We start from the raw sequence: 23710 nt of genomic DNA on the forward strand, positions 1-23710 counted from the left end.
GCGACCAGTAATAACAGTGACTGAGGATTGCACTCTTGTGTTGCATGTAAAGTTCTACAAGTATGCCCCCTAAATGTGGGGGAAAGGGGGACACTTTAGGACTATTCTCGGGAGTGTATTGTCCGATCATAAACAATAATGATGTCATACATTTACATAAACAACATCACACAGAATGTAGAAAGTCACTGCGTACAATATACTGGCCATGTGCTGAGAAAACTCATGTTGACTCACCTCGGCTTTCTGTCCTGTACTTAAGCAGGAAATACGCAAATTCAACAATTTTTACTGAAGAAAATCTCGACAAAAAATGATTGTGTTCATACAGAAAACAAATTCATAACACAGATTCACACACATATATACTTCATGTTAACATTAATAGGGTTTTATATTTTTGGATGGCATCCTTGACCACACGTCAATGCTTGTTACATAGACCACAAAAAGTTGTTAACAATTAGCCCATCACTGTGGTTGGGGAAATTCGTGGATCATGTCAGTCAGGAATAATGCACGTTTTTTTCATCTTACATTTAACACTTAAGATGGATTCACATTGTGTGTCTAGATTGCTGCAATTTCTTATTTTCTTATCAGTCTTGCTACATGTTTTCTGACAGAACATTCTAGCACCACCGTGACCACAATGGAGGAGCAAGAGGAAACCTACTACACTGGTGTCCAGTTGGCGCAGAAAACAAAAACACTTGAACTCATGCCAGAGTCTAAACGTTATGCTTCCACTTTAGAGAAGAAAAAGGAAAAGCCAGTTTTTCTTAGCAAGCTTTCTCCAATGGCGGTAAGCTCTGGAGAGACTGCCAAGTTTACCGTCAAGGTGTCCGGCATGCCAAAGCCAACAGTTCAGTGGTCCCACGATGGAAAAGTAATCAAAAGCTCTTCAATTTACAAGCTAATAGAGGAGAAAGAGGAGTATTCTTTAATTATTTCATCTGTCACATCTGAGTACGAGGGCAAGTATTCCTGCACTGCCTCCAACAGATTTGGCCAGACAACATGCACCACAAACCTGGAAGTGAAAAAGCAAGATGTTAGCCAGGCACAGAAATGGGTTGAGAAAATGTTTAAGATTACAGGTGAACCTCCAACTTTCATATCTCAGATTCAACCTGTGAGGCGCACAGAAGGGAGCAAGGTTATTTTCAATTACAAAGTCATTGGAGATCCAGCCCCTACAGTTAAGTGGTATAAGGGTGCTTCCGAAATCCAGTCTAGAAAAAACTGCATCATTACAGCCAATTCTGATGGCTCTGGCTTCATTACTATCATGAATGTAAAACAGGAAGACAGTGGAATGTACACGTGCAAAGCCTCCAACCAGTTTGGTGAGACGTCTAACAGTGCTGAACTCGTAGTGTTCAGGGAATCCCTTTCTGTGTCGAGCAAGCAAGACAAGCCGACAGTGGTTCAGAAGAAAGGTTATAAGGTTTCTGTGACAGAGCAGGCCACAGAGTCCCGTTTGTACCAGGTCAACCTACCAGGCCAGGACAAGGCAAGATCAGATCAGATGGTTTACACTATAGGAACAGAAGACCGGCAGATTATTCCCAGTGAGCAAGTGGGCTCTCTTACAGAGCTCGATATTTCTGCTGCCTCTATTCAGCGTGAGCAGCTGACCCATCAGGCAGCAGTCCTTCAGGTTCACGAAGTAGAAGAAAGGGCATCCATGGTCCTCACTCCCCCAAAGCATGTTTCAGCTGTTCCTCATAAGCAGCTTCACATGGCAGCATTCACGTCATCTGTCGAAGAGAGTCAGGACTTCACAGAGCAGCACTTTGATCGCATTCAGAGTCCAGAGGTCATTGAGCTCCAGGCAGCCAGAGAACAGAGGTCAAAGATGATGTCAGCTGTAGCTGAGGAGCTCACCCCGCTTTCTACCACGAGCCTTGAGCCACTAGCCGACAGAAAGCCTGCTATAATAAAGCCAAGCCCAGAGCCCAAACATCTAGTTAGCGGGCATCAAGTGGAATCACCGGTGTTAATTTTGAAAGAACAGTCTCAAGATCTCCCTAGACCAGAGGAAGAGAAAAGTTACAAGGTTAAAGAGGGTGTTAAAATCTTATACTCCGCCCAATCTACAGAGAAATATATGCTGGAAGAGGGTCACACCACAAAATTAACTACATCCGATTCTAAAATAAGGACTTCTGCTAAGAAGGAGCAAAGAAGTTCGGTTCTGGCCCCAGTCAGTGAAACCAAACAAACCATGGCCAAGGAGACTACATTCTCCATGCAAAGGCCATCTGAGGAAATTGCCCTTTCCCGTAAAGATACATTGATGAAGGTCAGTTTAACTGCAGAAGAAAAGCGCACTCTTCAGGCTGAGTTCTCTCAGCATTTACCTACCTTAGACAGTGCCACATCCATTCCGTTACAGATCGAGGGGGAAAAGTTGTTGCATTTGCAGGTTATCACTGAACAGGACTTACTCCCCTCCGAGACCAGTTTTACTTGTGAGAAACCAGACCCACAGCAAGCAGGCAGCAGGAAAAGTCCCACAGTGTTGCATACTGTCAGTCAGGATGAGCAGAAGACAGCTGTTAGTGAGGATACGACGGAGTTCGAGGTCAGAGCTAGCACCGTTGCCATTCATCCACGTAAGGAATCTCCTTCTTTGCTCCATCTCCAGTCAAACCAGTCCATTGAGGTGCTGCCTAAGGAAGGTATTCTTGTAACCGCAAAGCCAGAACAACAATCAGCAATACAGAAATCAGAAAAGGTTCGTAGCCATGCAGCTATCTTTGATGAGAAACTACAACTGACAGCAGATCACCACTCAGAGCTTGAATTGTCAGTGACTGGAGTTCAGTCTCAGCTTCGAACTGAGCCGAGTCCTCAAAAGATCCTCCAGCTGTCGTTCCAGCCCATGCAGCTGCCAAAAGAGACACCAGTCACTTCTGACATTAAGCAGCAGCGTGCTTTAGTACAGAAGGAGGATCGCTGGAATGTGATGCACCTCACCACTGTAGCAGAGAGTCAGACATTAGAGGCAGGACACACTGAGAGTCTTGCAGCTACAGAAAAAGTCACCTGCCAAACAGCCATTGAGGCTAAAGTTCCCACTGAGCCAGTCCAGATTGAGGAAAAGGAGATTTGCACAGAGAGCACTGCTTTTCTTGAGGCTGCACAGCAGGACTTTGCTGTGCAGATCCAGGAAGGCCAGTCAGTCAGGGAATCGATAGTAATGAATGAGAAGCTAGTAATGACAGGAGAACTCTCTCAAGAGATCACAAAGTCTGAGTCCACTAAAGTCACTGCTACTAAGCAACCAAAGCTGTCATTGAAAGCATCAGAATCAAAAGATAGCACGACTCTGCCCAAAGAAATGACATTTGTAATTCAGATACCAAAACCTTCAAATGTGAATATACGTCGTCAGCTTAGAGACGCGCTTCAGTCTGCAGTAGCAAGCGAGCAGCCCGTGTTGCTTGCTGACGTTGTAGGAAGGCTCCAGGTTGTAGGGATACAAGAAGTCAAAGTCCAGAGAGAACCAAGGTGCTCCTTGTTTACATACCAGATTACATCAACTGGCGCACCTTTGGAAATCACTCTGGCTTTAGAAGGGGAATATCCTCAAACAGCTGACCTCAGAACTGAACTTCAGGCAGCTTTCCACTCTATTGTGCACCAGGAGGCCCATATTTTGACTTCAGATCAGCCTGGCACAATGCAGTTAGACAAACCTCAGAGGGCACAGGTCACATCAGCCCGCTCAAAGCAAATTAATTCCTCCATTGTGCAGACAGTGAGTGTGGCAGAAAGCTCAGTGGATCTCACTCCTGTTGAATCTCAGAAAGCAGTCCTCAGGACTGAGTCTAAAATGTCAGCACAAAGTGCTTCCGCTCAGCAGCAGGTTGTAGTTGAGGAATCCAGAGAAGCAACAGTGGCGCAGTCGATCTCATCCAAAGTCCAAATTTCAACTGAGGCCAAAATGGCCTTTGAGCAGTCGGTAATGGTGTCTAGACAGGAGGTAAAGTCAACAATGGAAAGCCAACAGAAGGCTGATAGGACAGCTGTAGTCACCACCACCTTACTTACCACCACTCCCTTGGAACCGGCTGATGTCAGCATCCAGAAGGAGCACATGGTGGAGGTTTTCAAAGAAGAGATGTCAGTTTTAAGGAAAGAACAAAGAGAATGTCCCCTATTAGTCACCACTTTGGAAGACATAACGGTTGAGGAAGATAACAAAGTAATATTTAGCACCACCATTAAATATGTCACAAAGGTAAACTGGTTTTTCAATGGCCAATTGGTGAAATCTGGCAATGAGTTCAAGTGTTTCACAGACTTTGACTCACACTCACTGGTAATCAGCAAAGTTGTCAAGGAGAAACACCAAGGAGAATATGTTTGTGAGGCCGAGAATGAAGCTGGAAGAACAACAACATCTTCAAGACTCACAGTGGTCTCAAGAGGTTTGGCAACAGGAAAATTCCATGTTTCATCTTTCCATCCATTTTCACTGAAAGTCCCTCATAATTCACTGAGACATATTCATTTGAGATAAAAGCAATCACATTTAGCTCTGCTTGAGCATGAATTAACTCACCTCATCTTGTTTGTTCCACATTACTGATTGTCTGAAGACCAGAATCAGCACCATTGGTTGCTTGATTTTAGGTTTTCATGCAGTATTCATGGTCCGTCATAGTCCTTTTCCCCACGTCTTTGCATGTTTCATGTCTTTCTCCTGACATCACATCTTTCCTCTTCGTATAGCCTGAACTCAAGCCCAGTGCAAAACCACCTAAAATAAGCATTTTGTCTTAAAAAGAGACTATTTGGTCAAATTCTGGGGCATGTGTTCTTGCTATGTTTTTCTTTCAACAGAATGAAATATCATCATCCACCATTGTTGTGTCTTCCATCAGTCTTCCTTCTGACTATCCTTGTTTTTGCAAAAAAATATATGTATTCGTTGCATCATTTCACTAACATTTGCCTTCTTTCTTTGTCCGTGTGTGCCTCAGTGCCCCCCATTTTTAGGCTGAAAATTACACCTCTGGAAGTAAATATCGGCAGCCACGCCAAGTTCGAGTGTGAGATAGAGGATGCTCCTAGTGTGACCTTCAAATGGTATATGTCCGGCACTGAAATCAGACAAAGCGAGAAGTACAAGATCATCAGTCGACACACTGGATCTTCTCTGGAGATCTTGAATCCGGTTAAAGCCGACAGTGGAAAAATCAGCTGCAAAGCTATAAACCAACATGGGACTGACAGCTGCAGTGCCTCTCTCACAGTCACAGGTAAGACCTTTTATTGTATGCAGTGTTACTTACATGTTTGAGAGAGAAATATAATTATACCCTTGTGTTTTAAATGTGTTTGGTTTATTATTTACTGACATATAGTATGAATTATTCCTATGTCTTTCTCAATTATCTCACGTGGTGGTGAGCCCTGAGCTGAGCTTGCAGGGGTTAGGAAATGTTATAGCTTCCAACCACTAAAATATGTCCATGTTCTGCCTGCTCTCCATAGAAATGTACCCACCTTTATTTGTATCAAAACCGGAGCCGATGACTTCCTTTGCGGGAAAAGCAGCTGTGCTCCAGTGTTCACTTACTGGATCCTCACCCATAGAAGTGGTCTGGCATAAAGACAATATAGCCATCTCTCCCTCTGACCACCATGTCATGAAATGTGACAGGAACAAGTATTCCCTGCACATTTCCAATCTTGAGCCGGGTGATCAGGGAGTGTACTTGTGCAAGGCGTCCAACAGTGTTGGCACTGATACATTTAGCACACAGCTAAACGTAATCAACAAGCCCAACTTCATTAAGAGCATTGAGCCAGCATCAGCAGCTGTCAATGAGGTGCTGAGGCTGGAGTGCCAGCTGGATGAGGACACATATGTGACGGTCACCTGGACCCGGGATGGCAAAAAGGTCCACCAGAGCCTCGATTGCAAGGTTTCTTTTGAGGACAAGGTGGCCATTCTTGAAATCCCAAAGTCCAAAGTGAAGGACTCTGGCATGTATGTGTGCACAGCCTCAAATGAGGCAGGGAGCACTTTTTGTGAGGCTTTAGTGACAGTTCAAGGTAAGACTTTGAGCTGGTGGGTTATTGCTGACAAGCACTTACCTTAGCTTCTTCTCTTTTTCTTTGTATTTTTTTCAAATGTTATTTAATGTGTTTAATGTGCAGAGCCTCCTAGTTTTGTCAAGAAAGTGGAGCCAAGTGTCACATGGAAGCAAGGAATAGCTGCACGCTTGCACTGTACCCTAAAAGGTTCTCCGGAGCTCCACATCCACTGGTTTTGGAATGAGAGCGAGTTAAGCTCTGGAGAGAAACACAAAATGTCTTTCACGAATGGAACTGCCACTTTGGAGATCATGAACGTATTAGTCACAGATAGTGGGAGCTACACCTGTGAGGTGTCAAACAATGCAGGCAGCGATAGTTGCAGTGCCATGGTAGCAGTTAAAGGTTGGTCTGAGAAATCTTGTGGCTTCACCCACACTGTTCATTGTACTTTTAACAGCATGCACATGCACTCCTTTCTGACAACAGAGCCGCCAACTATTAGGAAAGAACTTCAGACTGTGGAGGCGGTGATGGGCTCTACCGCTGAGCTGGAATGTGAAGTTGCAGGAAGTTCTCCCTTTAACATCACTTGGTTGAAAAATAAGAAATCTATCAGCAGTGATCATAAATATAAAATAATCTCCCAAGACTCTATGTTGATGCTGGAAATCCAGCTGTTTGAAAGTGGAGATGTGGGAGATTATCAGTGTGTCATATCAAATGATGTTGGCAAAGTCACTACTAAGGCGGTCGTTAAACTTAAAGGTTAGTAAAACAATCTATCAACAATGTCTGTCTGATTTAGAATATCTGGCTTCTATCTTAGTTCTTGGTGTATGTAATTTTTTTTGTAGAACCGCCAACCTTCGCAAAGAGGGTTGAGAGTGTGACGGCAATGTTAGGAAATGCAGTGAAACTCCAGGGGACAGTGAAGGGCTCAGTTCCCATCAGAGTCAAATGGATGAAAGACTCTGAAATACTGAGAGACGACGATCCAAATATCATCATGGCATTTGAGAACAATGTTGCAAGTTTGTCCATATCAGTCGTGGCCATCAGCCATGGCGGTAAATACTTGTGCCAAGCTGAGAACGAAGCTGGTCAACAGAAATGTGAAGCCGCCCTGACAGTACACGGTTAGATTACATTTTTTATGCATGGTTTTATGTTCTTGTGGCTAATTTTTTAATGCTTAAAGCTGAATGTGTCTTCTAATGCATTGATCTTATTTTAGAACCTGCTAGAATTGTAGAACCGGCAGAGTCCATAAGTGTGACTGCAGGTGATTCTGCCATGCTGGAGTGCATCATCTCTGGAACTCCAGACCTGAAAGTAAAGTGGTTTAGAGACGGCAAAGAGATGCTCAGTGGACGCAAATATAAAATGAGCCAGAAGGAGAATGTCGTTTCTATGAAGATTCTTAAAGCAGAGAAAGGAGACACGTCTGAATACAAGATAGAGGTTTCCAATAAAGTTGGGAAAGACCAGTGCACCTGCTCAGTGACAGTTCTAGGTTTGCACCTGTTTTGCCATAACTACTTGAAATTATTTATTAGACAATGTCAACAGTTTCGCTATCTCTTAGGATTTTGTTCTCCGTAGAACTATTTATCCCTTTTCTTCAACATACAGATCGTATAATGCCGCCAAACTTCACCAAACTCCTGAAAAGAGTTGATGGTAACATTGGCTGTGACATTTTCTTGGAGTGTAAGGTGTCTGGGTCTCAACCGATCACCATCAGTTGGTTCAAAGATGATCAGGAAATTAAGTCTGGAACCAAGTTTTGGCCTGAATTCAAGGAAAGCTCTGTCACGCTAACCATCAGGCGGCTGGAGAAAGCGGATTCTGGAGTTTATAAATGTAGAGCCACCAACTCAGCTGGCGTTAAAGAAACCAGTGGCGTACTTTATGTCAAAGGTGCTTTACTGCTTCATTTGGTTGTGTGCAGCAATTGAATTTATTTGATGCTAACAAAAAATACACATGTCCGTTCTTTTGATGGCCTCCAGAGCCGCCAGTATTCACAGCAACACCCGACAACCAGGATGTTATACCCGGATCCACTGTGTGTCTTCAAGCTGCTTTCACTGGAACCCCTCCTCTGTCTGTGAAATGGTTCATAGAGGACAAGGAGATGATCAGCGGAGACACCTGTTTCATCAAGAAAGACGCTTCTTTGAGTACTTTGGAGCTTACTTCTGTAAAGCCCAGTGACTCTGCTAAATATACATGCCAAGTGTCAAATGATGCTGGCAAAGTGGACTGCACCACAGTCGTCTTTGTAAAAGGTGCCTATCATCATGTGCATGAACATCCCTGATTGTTTAACACTCACCTAGTTCCTAATCAAGACTCACCTCTTCTCTTAGAACCTCCTGTCTTTGTGACTAAGCCTGAGGCGACCAAGCTGGTCATCAGTGATGAATCTGTCAAGTTGCAGTGCAAAGTGACAGGCAGTCCTGTTATAAGTTGTATGTGGCTAAAAGATGGGATGACTATCAGCCACAGTTCCAAATACACAATAACTTCAGTGGATTTGGTATCATGTTTGGAAATTGTCAAGTGCACCGTAGAGGACAGTGGAGAGTATATGTGTGTGGCTTCCAGTGAGGCTGGCAGCGACCAATGCAGCAGCACAATCACAGTAAAAGGTTGGTTTGCTTTGCACTACAAACATACCAACAATTATGTAAGTTTTATGGTGTTCTTAGGCTAAACCGCAGGGTAAGAAAAGTAGAAATGTGCTGATGATGCAGTAGCACAACCGTGAGCGTCATCAGTGTGTGCACCGATTTAACTTCCTTCTCCAGTTTGGATGAAAAGTCCCCATCTTTATTTCACAGTATAAATGGAGCTAATTCAGTTCCACTTAATCTGATGACTGCTCCATTGCTTTCCTTCAGAGCCCCCGGTGTTTGTCCGTTTGTTGGAGGCCAAAGATGTGGTCAAGGGTTCTGAGATGATGCTGGAGTGCCAAGTCTCTGGTTCTGCCCCGTTCACTGTGTTGTTTCACAAAAACACACAGCTATTGAGGAACGATAAGAGGCACAGGATCACTGTGAAAGATGACCTGGTGGCCCTTCAGGTGCTGAGGGTGGAGGCCGGAGATGTGGGCTTGTACCAGTGTACTGTCGAGAACGAAGTGGGGAGGGCCACTTGTGAATGTCAAGTCACTCTTAAAGGTCTGTTTGGAAGCTTTTTGTGTTGAGTAACCACTACTAGGACATTTATGATCCCAACCTCCATCAAGATAAATGATCTAAACCCAGACTTTAGGCCATTGTTCTGCTTAAGTTCAAGGAGATCTTGTTAAGTGTTTTCACCTCGCTAACAAAGAACAGCAACATAGGTAGTTTGCACCTCAACACTTTAAAGGTTTCCTCACTACTGGTTCTGTTCTGAATTTTTTTAGTTTTTTTCAAATGAATTTACAGGGTGAAGTCTGACCAAGTCAAATACAAAAGTTATGATGATTAATTTTGTGTTGTAGAACCTCCATCATTTGTCCACAAGCTGGAGAGCATCAGTGCCTTGGTAGACACCAACGTGTCTTTGCAATGCACACTGAAGGGCTCAGAGCCAATGACAGTGACCTGGCTCAAAGACAACCATGAGCTCAAGGAATCTGAAAACCTTCAGATAACATACAGGAACCAGGCAGCTCTACTGCACATCACAAAGCTTCAAAGCAAGCATGGCGGAAAATACTCATGCCACGCACAGAATCAGGCCGGCAGTCAGACCTGCTCTGCTGTCTTGACAGTCAAAGGTCTGTGTCACTCCAGATCAGAATGCTCATCTCAATTTCATCAGTGCACTGCAATTTGAAAATTAGAAGCCATCACATATCCATTTACGTTTTTAGAATCAGCATGTTAGCCATCATGGTTAAAGTTATTCATTTATTAGACAGCATGGAAAAAATGTATACTTCTCAAGTGATCTCGAGGTTGTTGAACATGGTTGTTATGTGGTTGGAGGTTTACAAACTTAAAATTTAGCATGTCTCAATGGCAACATTAATTCTGTTTTTTGATCATGTTCACTCAAAGATGAGATCAGATTTTTTTCTGAAGCTCAAAAGTCTTTGCTGATTGTTGTTTTTGAAATCGTAGAACCTGCTACAGTCACAGAGGAAATCAAATCCATCAGTGTAACTCAGGGGGATCTGGCCATTATGGCTGCCAGGTTCTCAGGCACAAAGCCGCTGAAGGTGCGGTGGTTGAAGGCCGGCCAGGAGCTGACCTCTGGCCAGAGATACAAAGTTCAAAGCACAGACTCCAGCTCTGTGCTTAAAATCAGTAAAACCAATACAAGTGATAGCGGTGACTACATGTTTGAGGTTTCAAACGATGTTGGCCGCAGTTCTTGTGAGGCAACCCTCACTATTTTGGGTCAGTTGCCAGCATTCTTACCAGAATTCTAAACACTTGATTCATCTTCCTATGCACATTATTACTAACCTCTTTTTTTCTCCCCACATAAGATCAAATTATTCCACCAAATTTCACAAGAAAGCTGAAGCAAACAGAAGGTATCAAAGGGTCGTTTGCTCATCTAGAGTGTGTGGTGTCAGGCTCTCTACCCCTAAGCGTGCAGTGGTACAAAGATGAGAACCAGATCGAGACCGATGAAAAACACAAGTGCAAGTTCTTTGAGAATGTTGCGCTTCTTGAAATCTCTGATCTTGACAGCAAAGATGGTGGCAGCTACACCTGCATTGCTAAGAACAAGGCGGGAAGTGCACAGTGCTCCGGGGTCTTGTTCGTTAAAGGTTTGACTGTTTGCTTTGATCTTTAACATATTAGGAATTATTGGAGATTCTTACACAATCATTGAATCTCTCCTACTCCAGAGCCACCATGCATTATTGAACAGCCAGAATCTATGAATGTTCTTCCTGGATCAAAGGTTAATTTTACAGTTCTGGTCTCGGGCACGATGCCATTGACCATCAAATGGTTTAAAAACCAGAAAGAAATCTTATCCAGCTCCGACTGCTTGGTGATTAAAGACAACATGTCCACTTCCCTGGAACTCTTCTTTGTCAAAACCTCAGACTCGGGCGAATATGTCTGTGAAGTACAGAACGATGTCGGTGCCGCCTCCTGCCAGACCACCCTCTTTGTCAAAGGTTCCTCACAAGAAATATTTCTTGTTCCATCCATCTGTAGGCACATTCTTATCTGCACCACAGTGGAATATTTGCAGATTCTATCATGTTTAACACCATAGTGAAATAACTAGCAATACAGCTAAAATAATTTACTTCCTCAAACGCAAATTCATATTCAAGTCACAATTGTATCTTTAAACCGCAAGTTACTCCTCAGAAATGTTCTTAATGCTGACAACTCACCTGTCGTTAAAAGACAAACTGTTTTTTCTTCCAACATTTCACGTAGAAGTTGAGTGTCCCATAATGCTGCCAACACAACATATGATATTGTGATATTTGTGCAGCATTTGGATGGAAATACACACCTTCAGCTAACATACTGTTAGTCTTATTAGTCTTGACAACTTTCTGACCGACACATTGTTGTATTTCCCTTCTCAGAGCCACCAAAATTCACACTGACCCCGCCTCGCTTGTCCGTGATCCGTTCAGGTCAAAGTAAAATGTTTGAGTGCCAAGTGAGCGGCACACCTGAGATAGATATCTACTGGTTCAAGGAGGGCTCAGAGATCGTCCATAGCAGTTACTACAAAATGGCCTTTGTTAACTCTGTGGCCACCCTGGAGCTGTGTAGGGCTGACATCAAAGATGGTGGCATGTACTTCTGTGAAGCTCGAAATGAAGCTGGTAGCGAGAGCTGCAGCATGGAGCTTAAGGTCAAAGGTAATTTACTGATCTACCAGCCTTTGGTTTAAATAATCATTTTAGGGTTTGCCTCAACAACTCGCTTAATTGTAACAATGTTCATAGAGGACTCTGCTCTTTTTTAATGTAGAGCCACCATTGTTTGTGCGAGAACTGATGCCGGCTGACGTTGTGAAGGGCTGCAGTGCCTGGCTGGACTGTCAGCTGGCTGGAACACCTCCCTATGAGATTACATGGATTAAAGATGGCAAGGAGCTCAAAACTAGTGCTAAACATGGCCTCTCTATGGTCAACGACACTGTGGGCCTTGAGGTCAGCAGATGTGACGCTGGTGATATCGGTGAATACCAGTGCACTGTTTCAAATGAGGTGGGAAGCTGCAGTTCTAAGACCATGATAAGCCTCAAAGGTTGGTTCTTTCACATTTGAAATACCTTTAGGTTCTAATCAAATAGTAAAATAAATTAAAGAATATTTGATTTGTCTTCTCAAACAGAACCGCCAACATTTATAAAGCGAATGGAAAATGCTACTTGTGTTCTCGGTAAGAAGATGTTCTTTGAGTGTGTTATCAACGGTTCTCCCAACCTCTCAGTACAATGGCAAAAAGACGGGAACTGGATTTTGGAAGATCCGAAAATGGAGAGGACATTTGACAATAATGTAGCCATTCTCAGAATCTCCGCGTGTGAAACGGATCACAGCGGGTCATACACTTGCCAGGTGATGAATGAGGCTGGACAGGATAAGTGTGTTGCCACCCTGGTAGTCCAAGGTATGCTCGCCTAATCTCTGTGCTTAGATCTTGGTCTGGTAAGGCAGCCAATATAACCATGGTAATTTATTGCCATGCAGAACCTCCTCAAATCTCAGAGAAACCTGAGGTGGTAAAGGTGACGGTTGGAGATCCTGTCAGCCTGGACTGTAAAGTAACCGGCTCGGCTGACCTTAAAGTAAAATGGACGAAAGATGGCAAGGAGCTTCAGTCCATCAGGCAGCACAAGCTGAGCTTTGAGAATAACATCAGCAGCCTAAAGATTCAGTCAGCTCAGAAAGAGGATGCAGGGGATTACATCTTTGAGGTCTCCAATCACATCAGCAGCTGCAGCTGCATCGTCAAAGTGGCCGTGTTAGGTCTGTGTGTATATATCTGTGTTTAGAAAACATCCCGCTGTTTGGGTCAGTCAAATGAGGATAATCACTTTCTTTTTGTTCCCGTGGTTACAGAACAACTCATCCCACCAAGTTTCATTAATCCCCTGAGAGACATGCAAGAGATTTTGGGTTCCTTTGTTCAGATTGGTTGCAAAATATCTGGTTCCATTCCAATCTCAGTGGAATGGCAGAAAGACGGAACCACGATCTCAAGTGGCGAGAAACACAAACTTATTCAGCAGGACAATTCTGTGTACGTGGAAATTGAAAATTTAGAGATTTCAGATGCAGGGTCCTACACTTGCAAACTGAACAACGCAGCAGGAAGTTGTAAATGCAGTGGATTCCTGAAGGTCAAAGGTTAGACTGTGTTTTGTCACTGTCATTGGTCACTGGATCTGCAAACACTACCTTAACCTCATACGTCTTTCCATCTCGTCTTTAGAACCTCCTAGCTTTGTGACCCCACCTGAGTCTCAGGCGGCCATACCTAACACAACAGTGCGCTTCAAAGGAACATTCAAGGGAACGCCACCCTTTAGTGTGAAATGGTTCAAGGACGAAACTGAACTAATGACTGGACCCACTTGTCTCATGGGAATAGAAGGGCTATCCTGCCTTTTAGAGCTCTACTCGGTGGGCGTCAACCAGACTGGCATCTACTCCTGCCAAGTGACCAATGACGCTGGTTCTGTACGCTGTAGTGCAGATTTGATGGTCAAAGGTTGGACACTCCTCTTGTCAGTCTGGTCTTGTGTAGCATAATCACCGTTAATACTCAGGCCGAACAATTTTTTTAATTGGTTTAGTGAATTAGTTAACTTTTTATCAGCGTGTAAATGTGAATGTTTCTACTTTTGCACAAACTTCGTTTCCGACTACTACCAACTATCCTTAGCTAACTTGTTTTGTGCCGTGACCTGCTTGCTTTAGCATCTCATCAATAAGCTAATGTGAATGTTTTGGCTTTCCAGAACCACCGGAGTTTGTGCTGAAACTACCTGCCGATAAGTGTGTGAAGCAGGGTGAGCCAGTCTGCCTGGAGTGTAAAGTCACTGGTACCAAACCTCTCAAAGTGATGTGGTACAAACAGGACACCAAACTCACTGAAGGCAGAAACTGCAGCATGTCATTTATTGACTCTGTGGCGGTCCTTGAGCTATTTGCCGCCAGTGTTGAAGATGATGGAGTTTACACATGTGAAGCTCACAACGATGCTGGCAGTGTAAGCTGCAGCACCACTGTCTCTGTGAAAGGTCGGTTATCTGCTGACTTCCTCTTCACTATCAGTGACTAGAGCTTAAAGCTGTCATCCATAAAACAATACAAATTGTCTCAGCAAAGTATCAGTCTTTGCTTTTGGACTTCAGCTCCATTCTGAACACACCAACAAACACAGTGTTTAGTCCATGTCAACAGCAGGTTCCTCAGATGATTATTCACAACTTCCAGTCATTGAATGAAGTGAAAGACCGAAATCATTGTCCCAATTTGAACTTGATCCTTTGGTGTTTTTCACTACAAATTATTCAGAAAAAAAATTGCTGGACAAGAAAAGCAAAAACTTTTGGATTTCAGCTCTAAGACATTTGCTGTTTTATATTATTTTCTGTGCCTCTTTAACGGTTTACTCGTATCTCTGTAGACCCGCCATCATTTATTAAAGTACCAGAAACGGTGGATGGGTTGAAAGGGAAGGACGTCAGTCTATACTGCGAGATGACTGGTACAGCTCCCTTCCAGATCACATGGTTCAAAGACAAGAAGCTTCTGATGGAGAGCAGGAAGTATAAAATGTTGAGCGAAGAGAGCTCCACTACGCTACACATCATAGAGATTGAGCAGGCAGATGTTGGCCAATATGAGTGCAAAGTGTCAAACAGTGTAGGAAGTGACATCTGTTACACAGCAGTTAATCTCAAAGGTCAGTGGGCCTGAGTCACGTAAGGATCCAAATTAGATGTCCGCATATGTCACCTTGCTGACCTTTGTTCCTCTCTCCAGAGCTGCCTTCCTTTGTGAAGAAACTGTCAAACATGACAGTGATTCTGGGACAGGAGGTGACCCTTTTGGCCACAGTTCAAGGCTCTGAACCAATGACTGTGTCCTGGGTTCTGAACAAGGATCACATTCTCAGAGATGGTGAAAACAGGAAAATCACTTTTGAGAACAACCAGGTCGCTCTTAAAGTGTTCGCGGCCGACGCGGCGGCAGCAGGCAGATACACCTGCCAGCTCAGAAACGATGCTGGGAGTGTGGAGTGTTTCGCTAACTTGACTGTTCTAGGTTGGTAACCATATAATTCTCTCTTTCTCCCTCAGTTTCCCCTGTACCCAAAAGGAAACATTCTAAACACCTTTCTGCTATTTGTGTGTCACTTCCAGAACCGGCCAGAATCGTCGATAAGCCTGATGCTCTAAATGTGACTGCGGGCGATATTGCCGCTCTCGAGGTCAAAGTGTGCGGGACTCCAGAGCTCACACCTAAGTGGTTCAAGAACGGTGTGGAGCTGGCCTCTGGGAAGAAGTACAATATCTCATTTTCCCGGATGATATCCAGCCTAAACGTGCTGTCGGCTGAGAAAATGGACTCAGGAGAGTACACGTTTGAGGTCAAGAATGAAGTCGGGAAGGATCTGAGCAAAATAAAACTCACGGTCTTAGGTTGGTGTCCTACTACGTCTCACTTTGTCTTGATGATATAATGTGAGGCAACTATTCAGCTCTTTCCTTTGACTCCCCACTTTGCAGAACCAAACCGTTTACTTTCCAACATCAAATATTTGATTTTAGATTCCTGATGAAAGGAAAAGCTCATTGCATCTTTCCCCCCTCAACAGATAAAACCATGCCACCATCCTTTACCAGGAAGCTGAAGGACTGTAACACCGTGGTCAACCACGCTGGTGAGATGGAGTGTAAAGTGTCTGGATCGCCACCTTTCACCATTTCCTGGTTCCACGGAGATGAGGAGCTACAGAGCGGGCCCAATTACGACATATCGTTCAAGGACAACAGCTGCACTCTTAGGGTGCCCACGCTCAAACTGTCTGACTCTGGAATATATAAATGTAAGGCCGTCAACGTGGCAGGATCCAGTGAGACAACAGCTTTCCTCGAGGTCAAAGGTCAGCAGTAGCTTTGTCACAATTGTCCTTATTTCACTTTTCTGAAGGCTTTGTTAGAGACCAAGAATCAGGTTCATATTTTGTAATCAGTTATCAAAAAAACTACCTAAAATTGTCAAAGTCTTGAACAGAACCAACGCTAAAACACTAAAAATTACTATAAATTACAATACACCCAATACCTCTTGCCTAAATAAACTAGAAACGTAATACCTATGAAGGTTCTCATTCATCTAGGTCGTTGTCATCTCAGGGCGTTCAATCATTCGCATCTGGACAATGTAAGTCTATGAGCACAAACTGATGAAGCCTACTCGGCTGAGCGGCGAAACGTCTTCCTAGACAAACCAAGCAGTCCAGTTGCGAACGATTGAACGCCCTGAGATGATAGAAACTTAATGACCGTGATGGCACAGGGTTTAAGATGGCGCAGAATGATGAAGCAGTCACTTACAGTAGAGGATCCCTATTAACACACGTTGAAAGTGTAGACATCTCAAAATACAGTCTTTAAATCGGATAAATGGGTAAAGTAAAACGAGAATTGCAATCAATAAAATGTGTCATGATTTCGTCCAAAACTTGTAGCATATTTGGATACGCTTTTGGTGCAGAACTGAAGGAGAGGCCTACAAAATAAAATCCAACCAAGACTTTAAACAAAGTAAAAATACGTAACTTTTTTTTGGTAGGATTTAGCAGTGCAACTCTGAGTGACAGGTGACAACAAGCAGCCAGAAGAGATAAAACAATGTTCATCAGTACTGTTCGATTATTGTAACGTCTGTCGAGACGCTTTAAGGAGGACAGATGGTCCATCAATCACTTTATTGAGCAAAACTGTTTATTGTCGGCCGTAACTACACCAAAAACATTAGCAAAAAACCCATATCTAGCAAAACTGGTCATTGTCTGCCATACAGACCACACCAAAACCAACTCTCTGTCATCTGACATACCAACAGCAGCCTCTCTCTCTCTCACTTGGGCCAACAGATGCATTCAGTAGACTCAGCCACTGATGTGTTTACCGCCACACAGAAAGTAGGACAACTATAACACCACCCATAAACTGTACATGTCTGGTCGTTGCATTATAATGCGACTCACATGCAACCAATCAATGTCCTTAACAGCGTGTAATGCGTGCGTGTCGCTGCTAGATAGCTTAGAGCAAAAAGTGCAGAAAAGTTAAGCGAAGTAAATGCCTATAACTCCTATAATGGTGAAACAAAGTAGTAATTTCCACCCACGGTTCCCACACTGATGTGTGCTCATTTTAATGGCATCACAGAAAAGCTAATAACTATAATAATATATAATATATTACAGATTTTAAGTTGGAATGTACACTTTATCCCATGCTTCTGTAACGGGGGCCAGCCAGAGTGCCTGGTGGCAGGCACACTTACCTATCAATCGGGCGACATGGGTTCGCGCCATACTCAAGAGGGGTGGCAAATAGGGAAGATCAATATACCACACAGAGCCGCTATACTTGGGCTAAAGCAGACATCTCATTGTGCAACATGTGATTGCTTGAGGGGAACTGATTGTGATCTCTGAAAAGGGTACCAATTATTGGTACAAATAGACATATAATACTATTACACAGCTCATGAAAAACGAGATCTGTTTGTTATTTTCATTTTAAGTGGGCCAAATCACCTATATTAGAAAATAATTTAATGGAAATGACTGCTGTCATTTGATTATAATAATAAGACATTTTACTTGTCATGATGTCAGATTTGGGACAGGTCTGCTGCTGGTGTGGCCACAGTGTGCGTTTGCTCAGACACATGAAAAATTAGATTTAACATTGATCAGCAGCCAATAAAGGATGACCCCACATTCCTATTGGTGGTCCAAATCAAAGCATTACAGGTCATAAGTACAACCCATTTATCATTATCATTTATCATTTGGTTGCAAAAGGCACCACTGGCACCATTTAAACTACTGACATGGAGAGGCACGTCATTGCTTTGAAAGGCTTCCAGACTTCACTCTTCCTTTTGGCTGCCCTCCATGTTAATGTTAATTCTTGATGTTGTATCCATGTAGACACAATTAAGTTTGTTGTGAACATAGTTAGTAAATGATAACTTCTAGAGGCCTTGCCTGACAGTCAGTCACAGATGTACTGGGAAAAAAAGAACAACCAGAGCAAGGTAAAGAGTTTTTATGGTGGAATAAGAAGGTAGGCAGGGATATACAAATGATTTTTTCTACTGGCCACATTTCCGGAAAGTTAAGGACTCGGGGGGCCAATCTTCTCGTTTCATTATAATTCTAATTTTGAGAAACAGCTTCCACCTCTGCAGTTGTTTTTAATCTAACTTGTTTTACATTTACAAGTTACAAGTTTCTGAAGAAAATAGCACTGTTATACTAACTATAAAAGTCAACTCTAGGGGATGTTGGCCTTGAGGAGGTTAAAAGGTCCAATGCAAGGATCTGCCAATGTTTTTACACCAGTCCTAGTTCCTCTATGCAACAGTATTTACAAATTGATGTAAAAATATTTTTCTCCAAAGCTTTAAACTGAGTTTGGGGGCCAGTATAGTGTTATTCCCAAGCCGGATTTTGCCCCCGAGCCGCCTGTTGAATAGCCCTGCCCCAAGGTTGTAGTTTTAAGTGCTTCAAAGGTAGCTAAAACTTGGGCCACCACTGAAAAGATGTCCTCAACCACGTTCACTGTTAAAAGCAACGGGTTTGACGATCTCAGTGCTCTCAATGCAGTACAAAGACATTAATCTGAAATAAATGTGCACTGTACACAGAGCCACCATCTTTTGTGGTGGCGCCCCAGTCGACTGAGGCCTTGCCAGGATCTGTCGTGACCTTCTCGGCCATCGTCAAGGGCAGCGCCCCTCTCAGGCTAAAGTGGTTCAGAGGAACCAAGGAGCTGGAGGCTCGAAAAGACTGTCATTTCTCCCTGAAGGACAACCAAATCACTTTGGAGCTCTTCCAAGTGGACAGAAGTCATGCGGGAGAGTACACCTGCCAGGTCATCAATGATGTGGGCAAGGAGAGTTGCCCCGTCAACCTGATACTCAAAGGTCAGTTGAACATGCCCCATGTGTGCTTAGTGTTATCTGGAAAATTGAAGTTAAATGTAAACAAATCTGATGGCACCCCCCCAGAGCCAGCATCCTTTGTGAAAAGGCTGAAAGATGTGTCGGTCGAGAAAGGCCAACCATTGATGCTGGAGTGCTCCTACTCGGGGACGCCAAAGATCTCAGTAAGCTGGTTCAAAGACAAAGAGCAGATCTTTGCGTCATACAAGTACAACATGACCACAACAGAGAGTGCCTGCATTCTGGAGTGTCTCAGCACCGAGGACAAAGACGCCGCTGGAAAGTTCTCATGTAACGTGTCCAATGACGCCGGCCAGGATACCTGCGAGTCCACAGTGACCATTCTGGGTGAGTATACACTTCTTGTATGACTTCTTGCTAAATACAGTGTAATCCCACCCTTTGAGCATTTTGAAAGCTCAAGCATTGAATTGATAAACATCTTTACGACAACCTCAAGCAAGTTGAAAAAATGTCTCAGTTGTCCAAGACCCTGCCAAAACTAAATCGGTCATTTGACCGCAGTACCAGCTTTGTTTAGCAAGGTTCACTCTGTTTTCGCCCCACAGAGTCGCCTTACTTCGTGGACACTTTGGAGCCCATGGAGGTGACGTCAGGAGACGCCGTATGTCTCAAATGTCATGTGGCAGGGACTCCTGAGATCAAAGTGACCTGGTTCAAAGGCGACGGCAAAGTGCGCTCTAGCCCCAACTGCAAGTTAGAGTACACCAATGGCATTGCATGCCTCAAACTCAGCAAAGCCACCATGGCCGACATTGGCGAGTACATCTGCAAGGCAGAAAACAAGATTGGCTCCGCTTCTTCCTCTTGCCGGCTCAACGTTCAAGGTGACTGTCGGCTCCAGAGGTTCAGCATTTAAAGGGGAACTGGAAATGTTTGGGAATTTTGCCTATCATTCTCAATTCTTATGTAAGACAAGCACACATGTTTTTCAGTTTTTTATGCATTCTAACTGGTAAATAAATGCGACCAAAAATCAGTTTACAAAGGCGCCGATGAAGTTTGCTTATAAAGTGCTTAAAAAACACATCCAAACACCTCCTTAGTTTTCTATACACACTGTAAGTATATATGTAGTGTAGTAACAGACACATTCATAATAACATGTAGTATTTATGTATTTTGCTCATTTTAAGCATACGGTGGCACATACATTTCACAAACACATAACGTTTGTTTTTCTCTTTTACTACATCACTTATTACTACTCACTGCAGAAATCACTTAAAGTACAATGTCTGCTCTCTGTTAAGACTGTTAAGAGGTTGATATATTAATGTTTAGATTAAATATGACTCATAATCCTCATGAAAAAAAACATATCGGGTCTTTTGGCTGTCAAAGTGTACCAACTTTTCAGTTTATGTCCTCATCATTTTACTATCCAGGTGAAGGGCATGATTTATGATCTAGAATAAACTTTCACAAGCTCTGAGGCAAGAAAGCAGCTAACCAGCTGATGTCAAGCATCAAAAGGACACTTCCTCTCTCTGATCAATCCGCCACTAAATATAGGTCCTAAATGTTAGCGCTTATAATAACAATATCTCTAATATTTGGTTGATATTCAGGTCATAAAATGTAAATCGAGTATTGTGGGCGGTTTTTGGATTGTTATTTATTGGGTTTTCTAGTCGGGAAAGATGCAACATCATGGCTCCCATTGGCTCCATTGTAAGCAAACTTAAAAAAAATTATCAATTAAAGAGCATTTAAAAAGACATGTGTTCTTGTTTCTCATAAGGTTTGTGAATTATAGGCAAAATTGCAAAAACAGTGCAGTTACCCTATAAAAACAAATAGCTTTTATACTACAGACACTCATTAGCTTTTTTCCACCCCCAGAGGCCAAAACACCGCCATCTTTCCCCAAGAAAATCACCAGCCTGCAGCAGACCGAAGGTCAAGCCGTGCGCTTTGAGTGCCGTGTGGCCGGCTCCTCGCCCATTGAGGTGTCATGGTTGAAGGACGGTGAACTTCTGAGCCAGGGCAAGGAGTTCTTCATGCTGTACGATGATAACACGGCTGTCCTGGAGATCAGTCACAGTGAGCTGAAACATTCTGGCGAGTACACTTGTATGGCAACCAACAGCGTTGGCTCTGCCTCCTGCAGAGCCAAGCTCACCTTGCAAGGTCAGTGAGCGTCTTTGAACATGGACAGGCCAAATCAGGTCACCTTATCAGACAGACAAATCAACTAATGCAATCTTTTTGACTCGCCCTTCCGTAGAACCCAGGTATCCTCCAGTCTTTGACCGGAAGTTGTCGCCAATGCAGGCAGTGACAGTGGGTGACAGCATTGAGCTTGAATGTCACATGACGGGTTCCGCCCCCCTTAAAGTCACATGGTCCAAAGACCATAAAGATATTCGCAGTGGTGGGAATTATAAGATTCACTTCGAGGACAACACAGCTCGCCTGAGCATAGTGAAGGCCGACAAAGGCGACTCAGGCAGATACTTTTGCCATGTTTCAAATGACATTGGCAAGGATTCGTGCTCCTCTGACATTGAGGTTAAAGGTTGGTGACCGTATCTTTGTACCAAAACATTCCCACTATGTCCCCTAACAGGTGTTTTGCTTGTTTTAAGAGCGCAAAACCCCCCCGATGTTCACCAAAAAGCCATCAGAGCAGATGGAGGAAATCGAAGGCAGGCTGGTCAAGATTGAAGCTCGGGTCTCTGGTTCACAGCCCGTGACAGTCTGCTGGTTGAAGGATGACGCAGAGATCTTCAGCTCAGACAAATACGACATCAGCTTTAAGAGTAACGTGGCCGTTCTGTGCATCAAAAGCAGCCAGGTGATTGATAGCGGCAGGTACACGTGCCACGCTTCCAACGAGGCTGGGAAAGCAACCTGTGACATCACTCTAGGCATCTCAGGTGGGTTGTGTGTGGCCCTTATCGTTGCTAATGTTTTATTATTATTAAGCATGTTCACCAGCGAAGCTAACATTTCATGCATTTAGTGAGTTCACCAGAGTAGTAGTCACATACTGTTATTAACGTGGTCACTTGCATGACTGACATTGTGTACTTTGCTCTTCAGAAGCCAAGAAGCCGCCGGTGTTTGACGTCACACTCAAAGCGACGACTGTGGTCGAGGGCGAGAAGCTCACTCTTAAGTGTCACGTCTGTGGATCCCATCCTATGAAGATCCAGTGGTTAAAGGACAGGAAGGAGCTGTTGTCGGCCGGCAGCACCAAGATTAGCTTCTCTGAAGGGACGGCCTGTTTAGAGATTGTTTCCGCCTCCCGTCACGATGTTGGCGACTACATCTGCAAGGCCACAAATGACGCTGGCAGCGAACTCTGTAGAGCTAAAGTTACAATCAAAGGTAAAACTTGCACATTGTTGAGAAAAAGATTTGTTCTTTTTGTCTTGGCTTACGTTTTGTTATGTTTTGCTAAAAGATAAAGCTGCTCGGCCTCCTGCTGAGACTGCTGCAGATGCCGCTCCCACCAAAAAGCTGGAGCAGCTGTTCTTCATTGAGGAGCCAAAGAGCGTGAATGTCACTGAGAGTGAGTCATCAACAAAGCCAGATCATCTTCTTAATATTTCTGTTTCATGAGATGATGACCGTGTGGTTGGTGTTTCTGCAGAGGGCGCAGCCACCTTTATCGCCAAAGTGGGCGGAGACCCCATCCCCAGCGTCAAGTGGATGAAAGGCAAGTGGAGGCAGCTCACGCACGGCGGCCGCATTTCTATCGGACAGAAAGACCAAGAGGCCAAACTGGAAATCAGGGAGGTGACCAAGTCTGACTCAGGCCAGTACAGGTGTGTGGCCTCCAACAAACACGGCGAGATCGAGTGCAGCTCCGACCTTCATGTGGACGAAAAGAAAACGGCGGCTCAGCTGGAAGGAGACCTGCGAGCCAAGTTGAAGAAGTCAGTTCCCACAAGAAGATTACACGAGCACTTACAGTATATACTGTAGATACAAGATATATTGATGCTGTGGGAAAAAATTATATTTGACCCCCCGCTAATTATAGGTTTACCCTCTTACAAGTGTATGAACATTTTTTATGGTAGTCTTATTGTACCAGAGACAAGTTTAAATATATATCTAGAAAAACCAGCAAGAATTGTGAGCCATTCAAGACCAGTTATGTCTTAATGAAGCACACAAATCAGACATTTCCTTTTAGGAAAGTAAGATTGACACAAGACTGGAATGGGCTACAAGACCATCAACAAGAGGCTTGGTGAAAAAGAGACCACTATTGGAAAAAATTCAAGATATTAGTCAATCATCCTCACTTTTGGGCCAGCCCATAATTACAAGGAAGGATCTGGTTAATGATGGCCACACTTAAAATACCGGAAATTTAGGGGGTACAAGCAGGTCCCCTTTGTAAAGGCGTAAACTTAAAAAATCATCAGGGGATCAAATGTATGTGTTTTTGTATGAGGCCTCTTAGATCTCCTAATCTGT

The 23710-nt window shown here is 43.7% G+C and overlaps 1 protein-coding gene across 1 annotated transcript in view; it reads left to right on the top strand.

The window, feature by feature from the left end:
- LOC133613364 (titin-like) overlaps window positions 1-23710 on the top strand; it is a 206438-nt gene that overhangs the window by 39646 nt on the left and 143082 nt on the right. The window contains exons 43-77 of the mRNA XM_072914530.1: window positions 627-4442; window positions 4998-5276; window positions 5512-6075; window positions 6181-6462; window positions 6547-6825; window positions 6915-7196; window positions 7295-7573; window positions 7693-7980; window positions 8073-8351; window positions 8433-8714; window positions 8967-9245; window positions 9554-9832; window positions 10179-10457; window positions 10550-10837; window positions 10919-11197; window positions 11624-11905; window positions 12018-12296; window positions 12384-12662; window positions 12743-13021; window positions 13115-13402; window positions 13488-13766; window positions 14017-14298; window positions 14688-14966; window positions 15047-15328; window positions 15427-15705; window positions 15882-16169; window positions 18956-19234; window positions 19319-19600; window positions 19822-20100; window positions 21119-21406; window positions 21504-21794; window positions 21865-22155; window positions 22322-22609; window positions 22686-22793; window positions 22875-23160. Of these exons, the coding sequence (XP_072770631.1) occupies window positions 627-4442; window positions 4998-5276; window positions 5512-6075; window positions 6181-6462; window positions 6547-6825; window positions 6915-7196; window positions 7295-7573; window positions 7693-7980; window positions 8073-8351; window positions 8433-8714; window positions 8967-9245; window positions 9554-9832; window positions 10179-10457; window positions 10550-10837; window positions 10919-11197; window positions 11624-11905; window positions 12018-12296; window positions 12384-12662; window positions 12743-13021; window positions 13115-13402; window positions 13488-13766; window positions 14017-14298; window positions 14688-14966; window positions 15047-15328; window positions 15427-15705; window positions 15882-16169; window positions 18956-19234; window positions 19319-19600; window positions 19822-20100; window positions 21119-21406; window positions 21504-21794; window positions 21865-22155; window positions 22322-22609; window positions 22686-22793; window positions 22875-23160 (13522 nt within the window). The remainder of the gene's footprint in view (window positions 1-626; window positions 4443-4997; window positions 5277-5511; window positions 6076-6180; window positions 6463-6546; window positions 6826-6914; window positions 7197-7294; window positions 7574-7692; window positions 7981-8072; window positions 8352-8432; window positions 8715-8966; window positions 9246-9553; window positions 9833-10178; window positions 10458-10549; window positions 10838-10918; window positions 11198-11623; window positions 11906-12017; window positions 12297-12383; window positions 12663-12742; window positions 13022-13114; window positions 13403-13487; window positions 13767-14016; window positions 14299-14687; window positions 14967-15046; window positions 15329-15426; window positions 15706-15881; window positions 16170-18955; window positions 19235-19318; window positions 19601-19821; window positions 20101-21118; window positions 21407-21503; window positions 21795-21864; window positions 22156-22321; window positions 22610-22685; window positions 22794-22874; window positions 23161-23710) is intronic.

The sequence above is a fragment of the Nerophis lumbriciformis genome, linkage group LG13, assembly GCF_033978685.3.
Source record: "Nerophis lumbriciformis linkage group LG13, RoL_Nlum_v2.1, whole genome shotgun sequence".
NCBI classification, from domain to species: Eukaryota; Metazoa; Chordata; class Actinopteri; order Syngnathiformes; family Syngnathidae; genus Nerophis; species Nerophis lumbriciformis.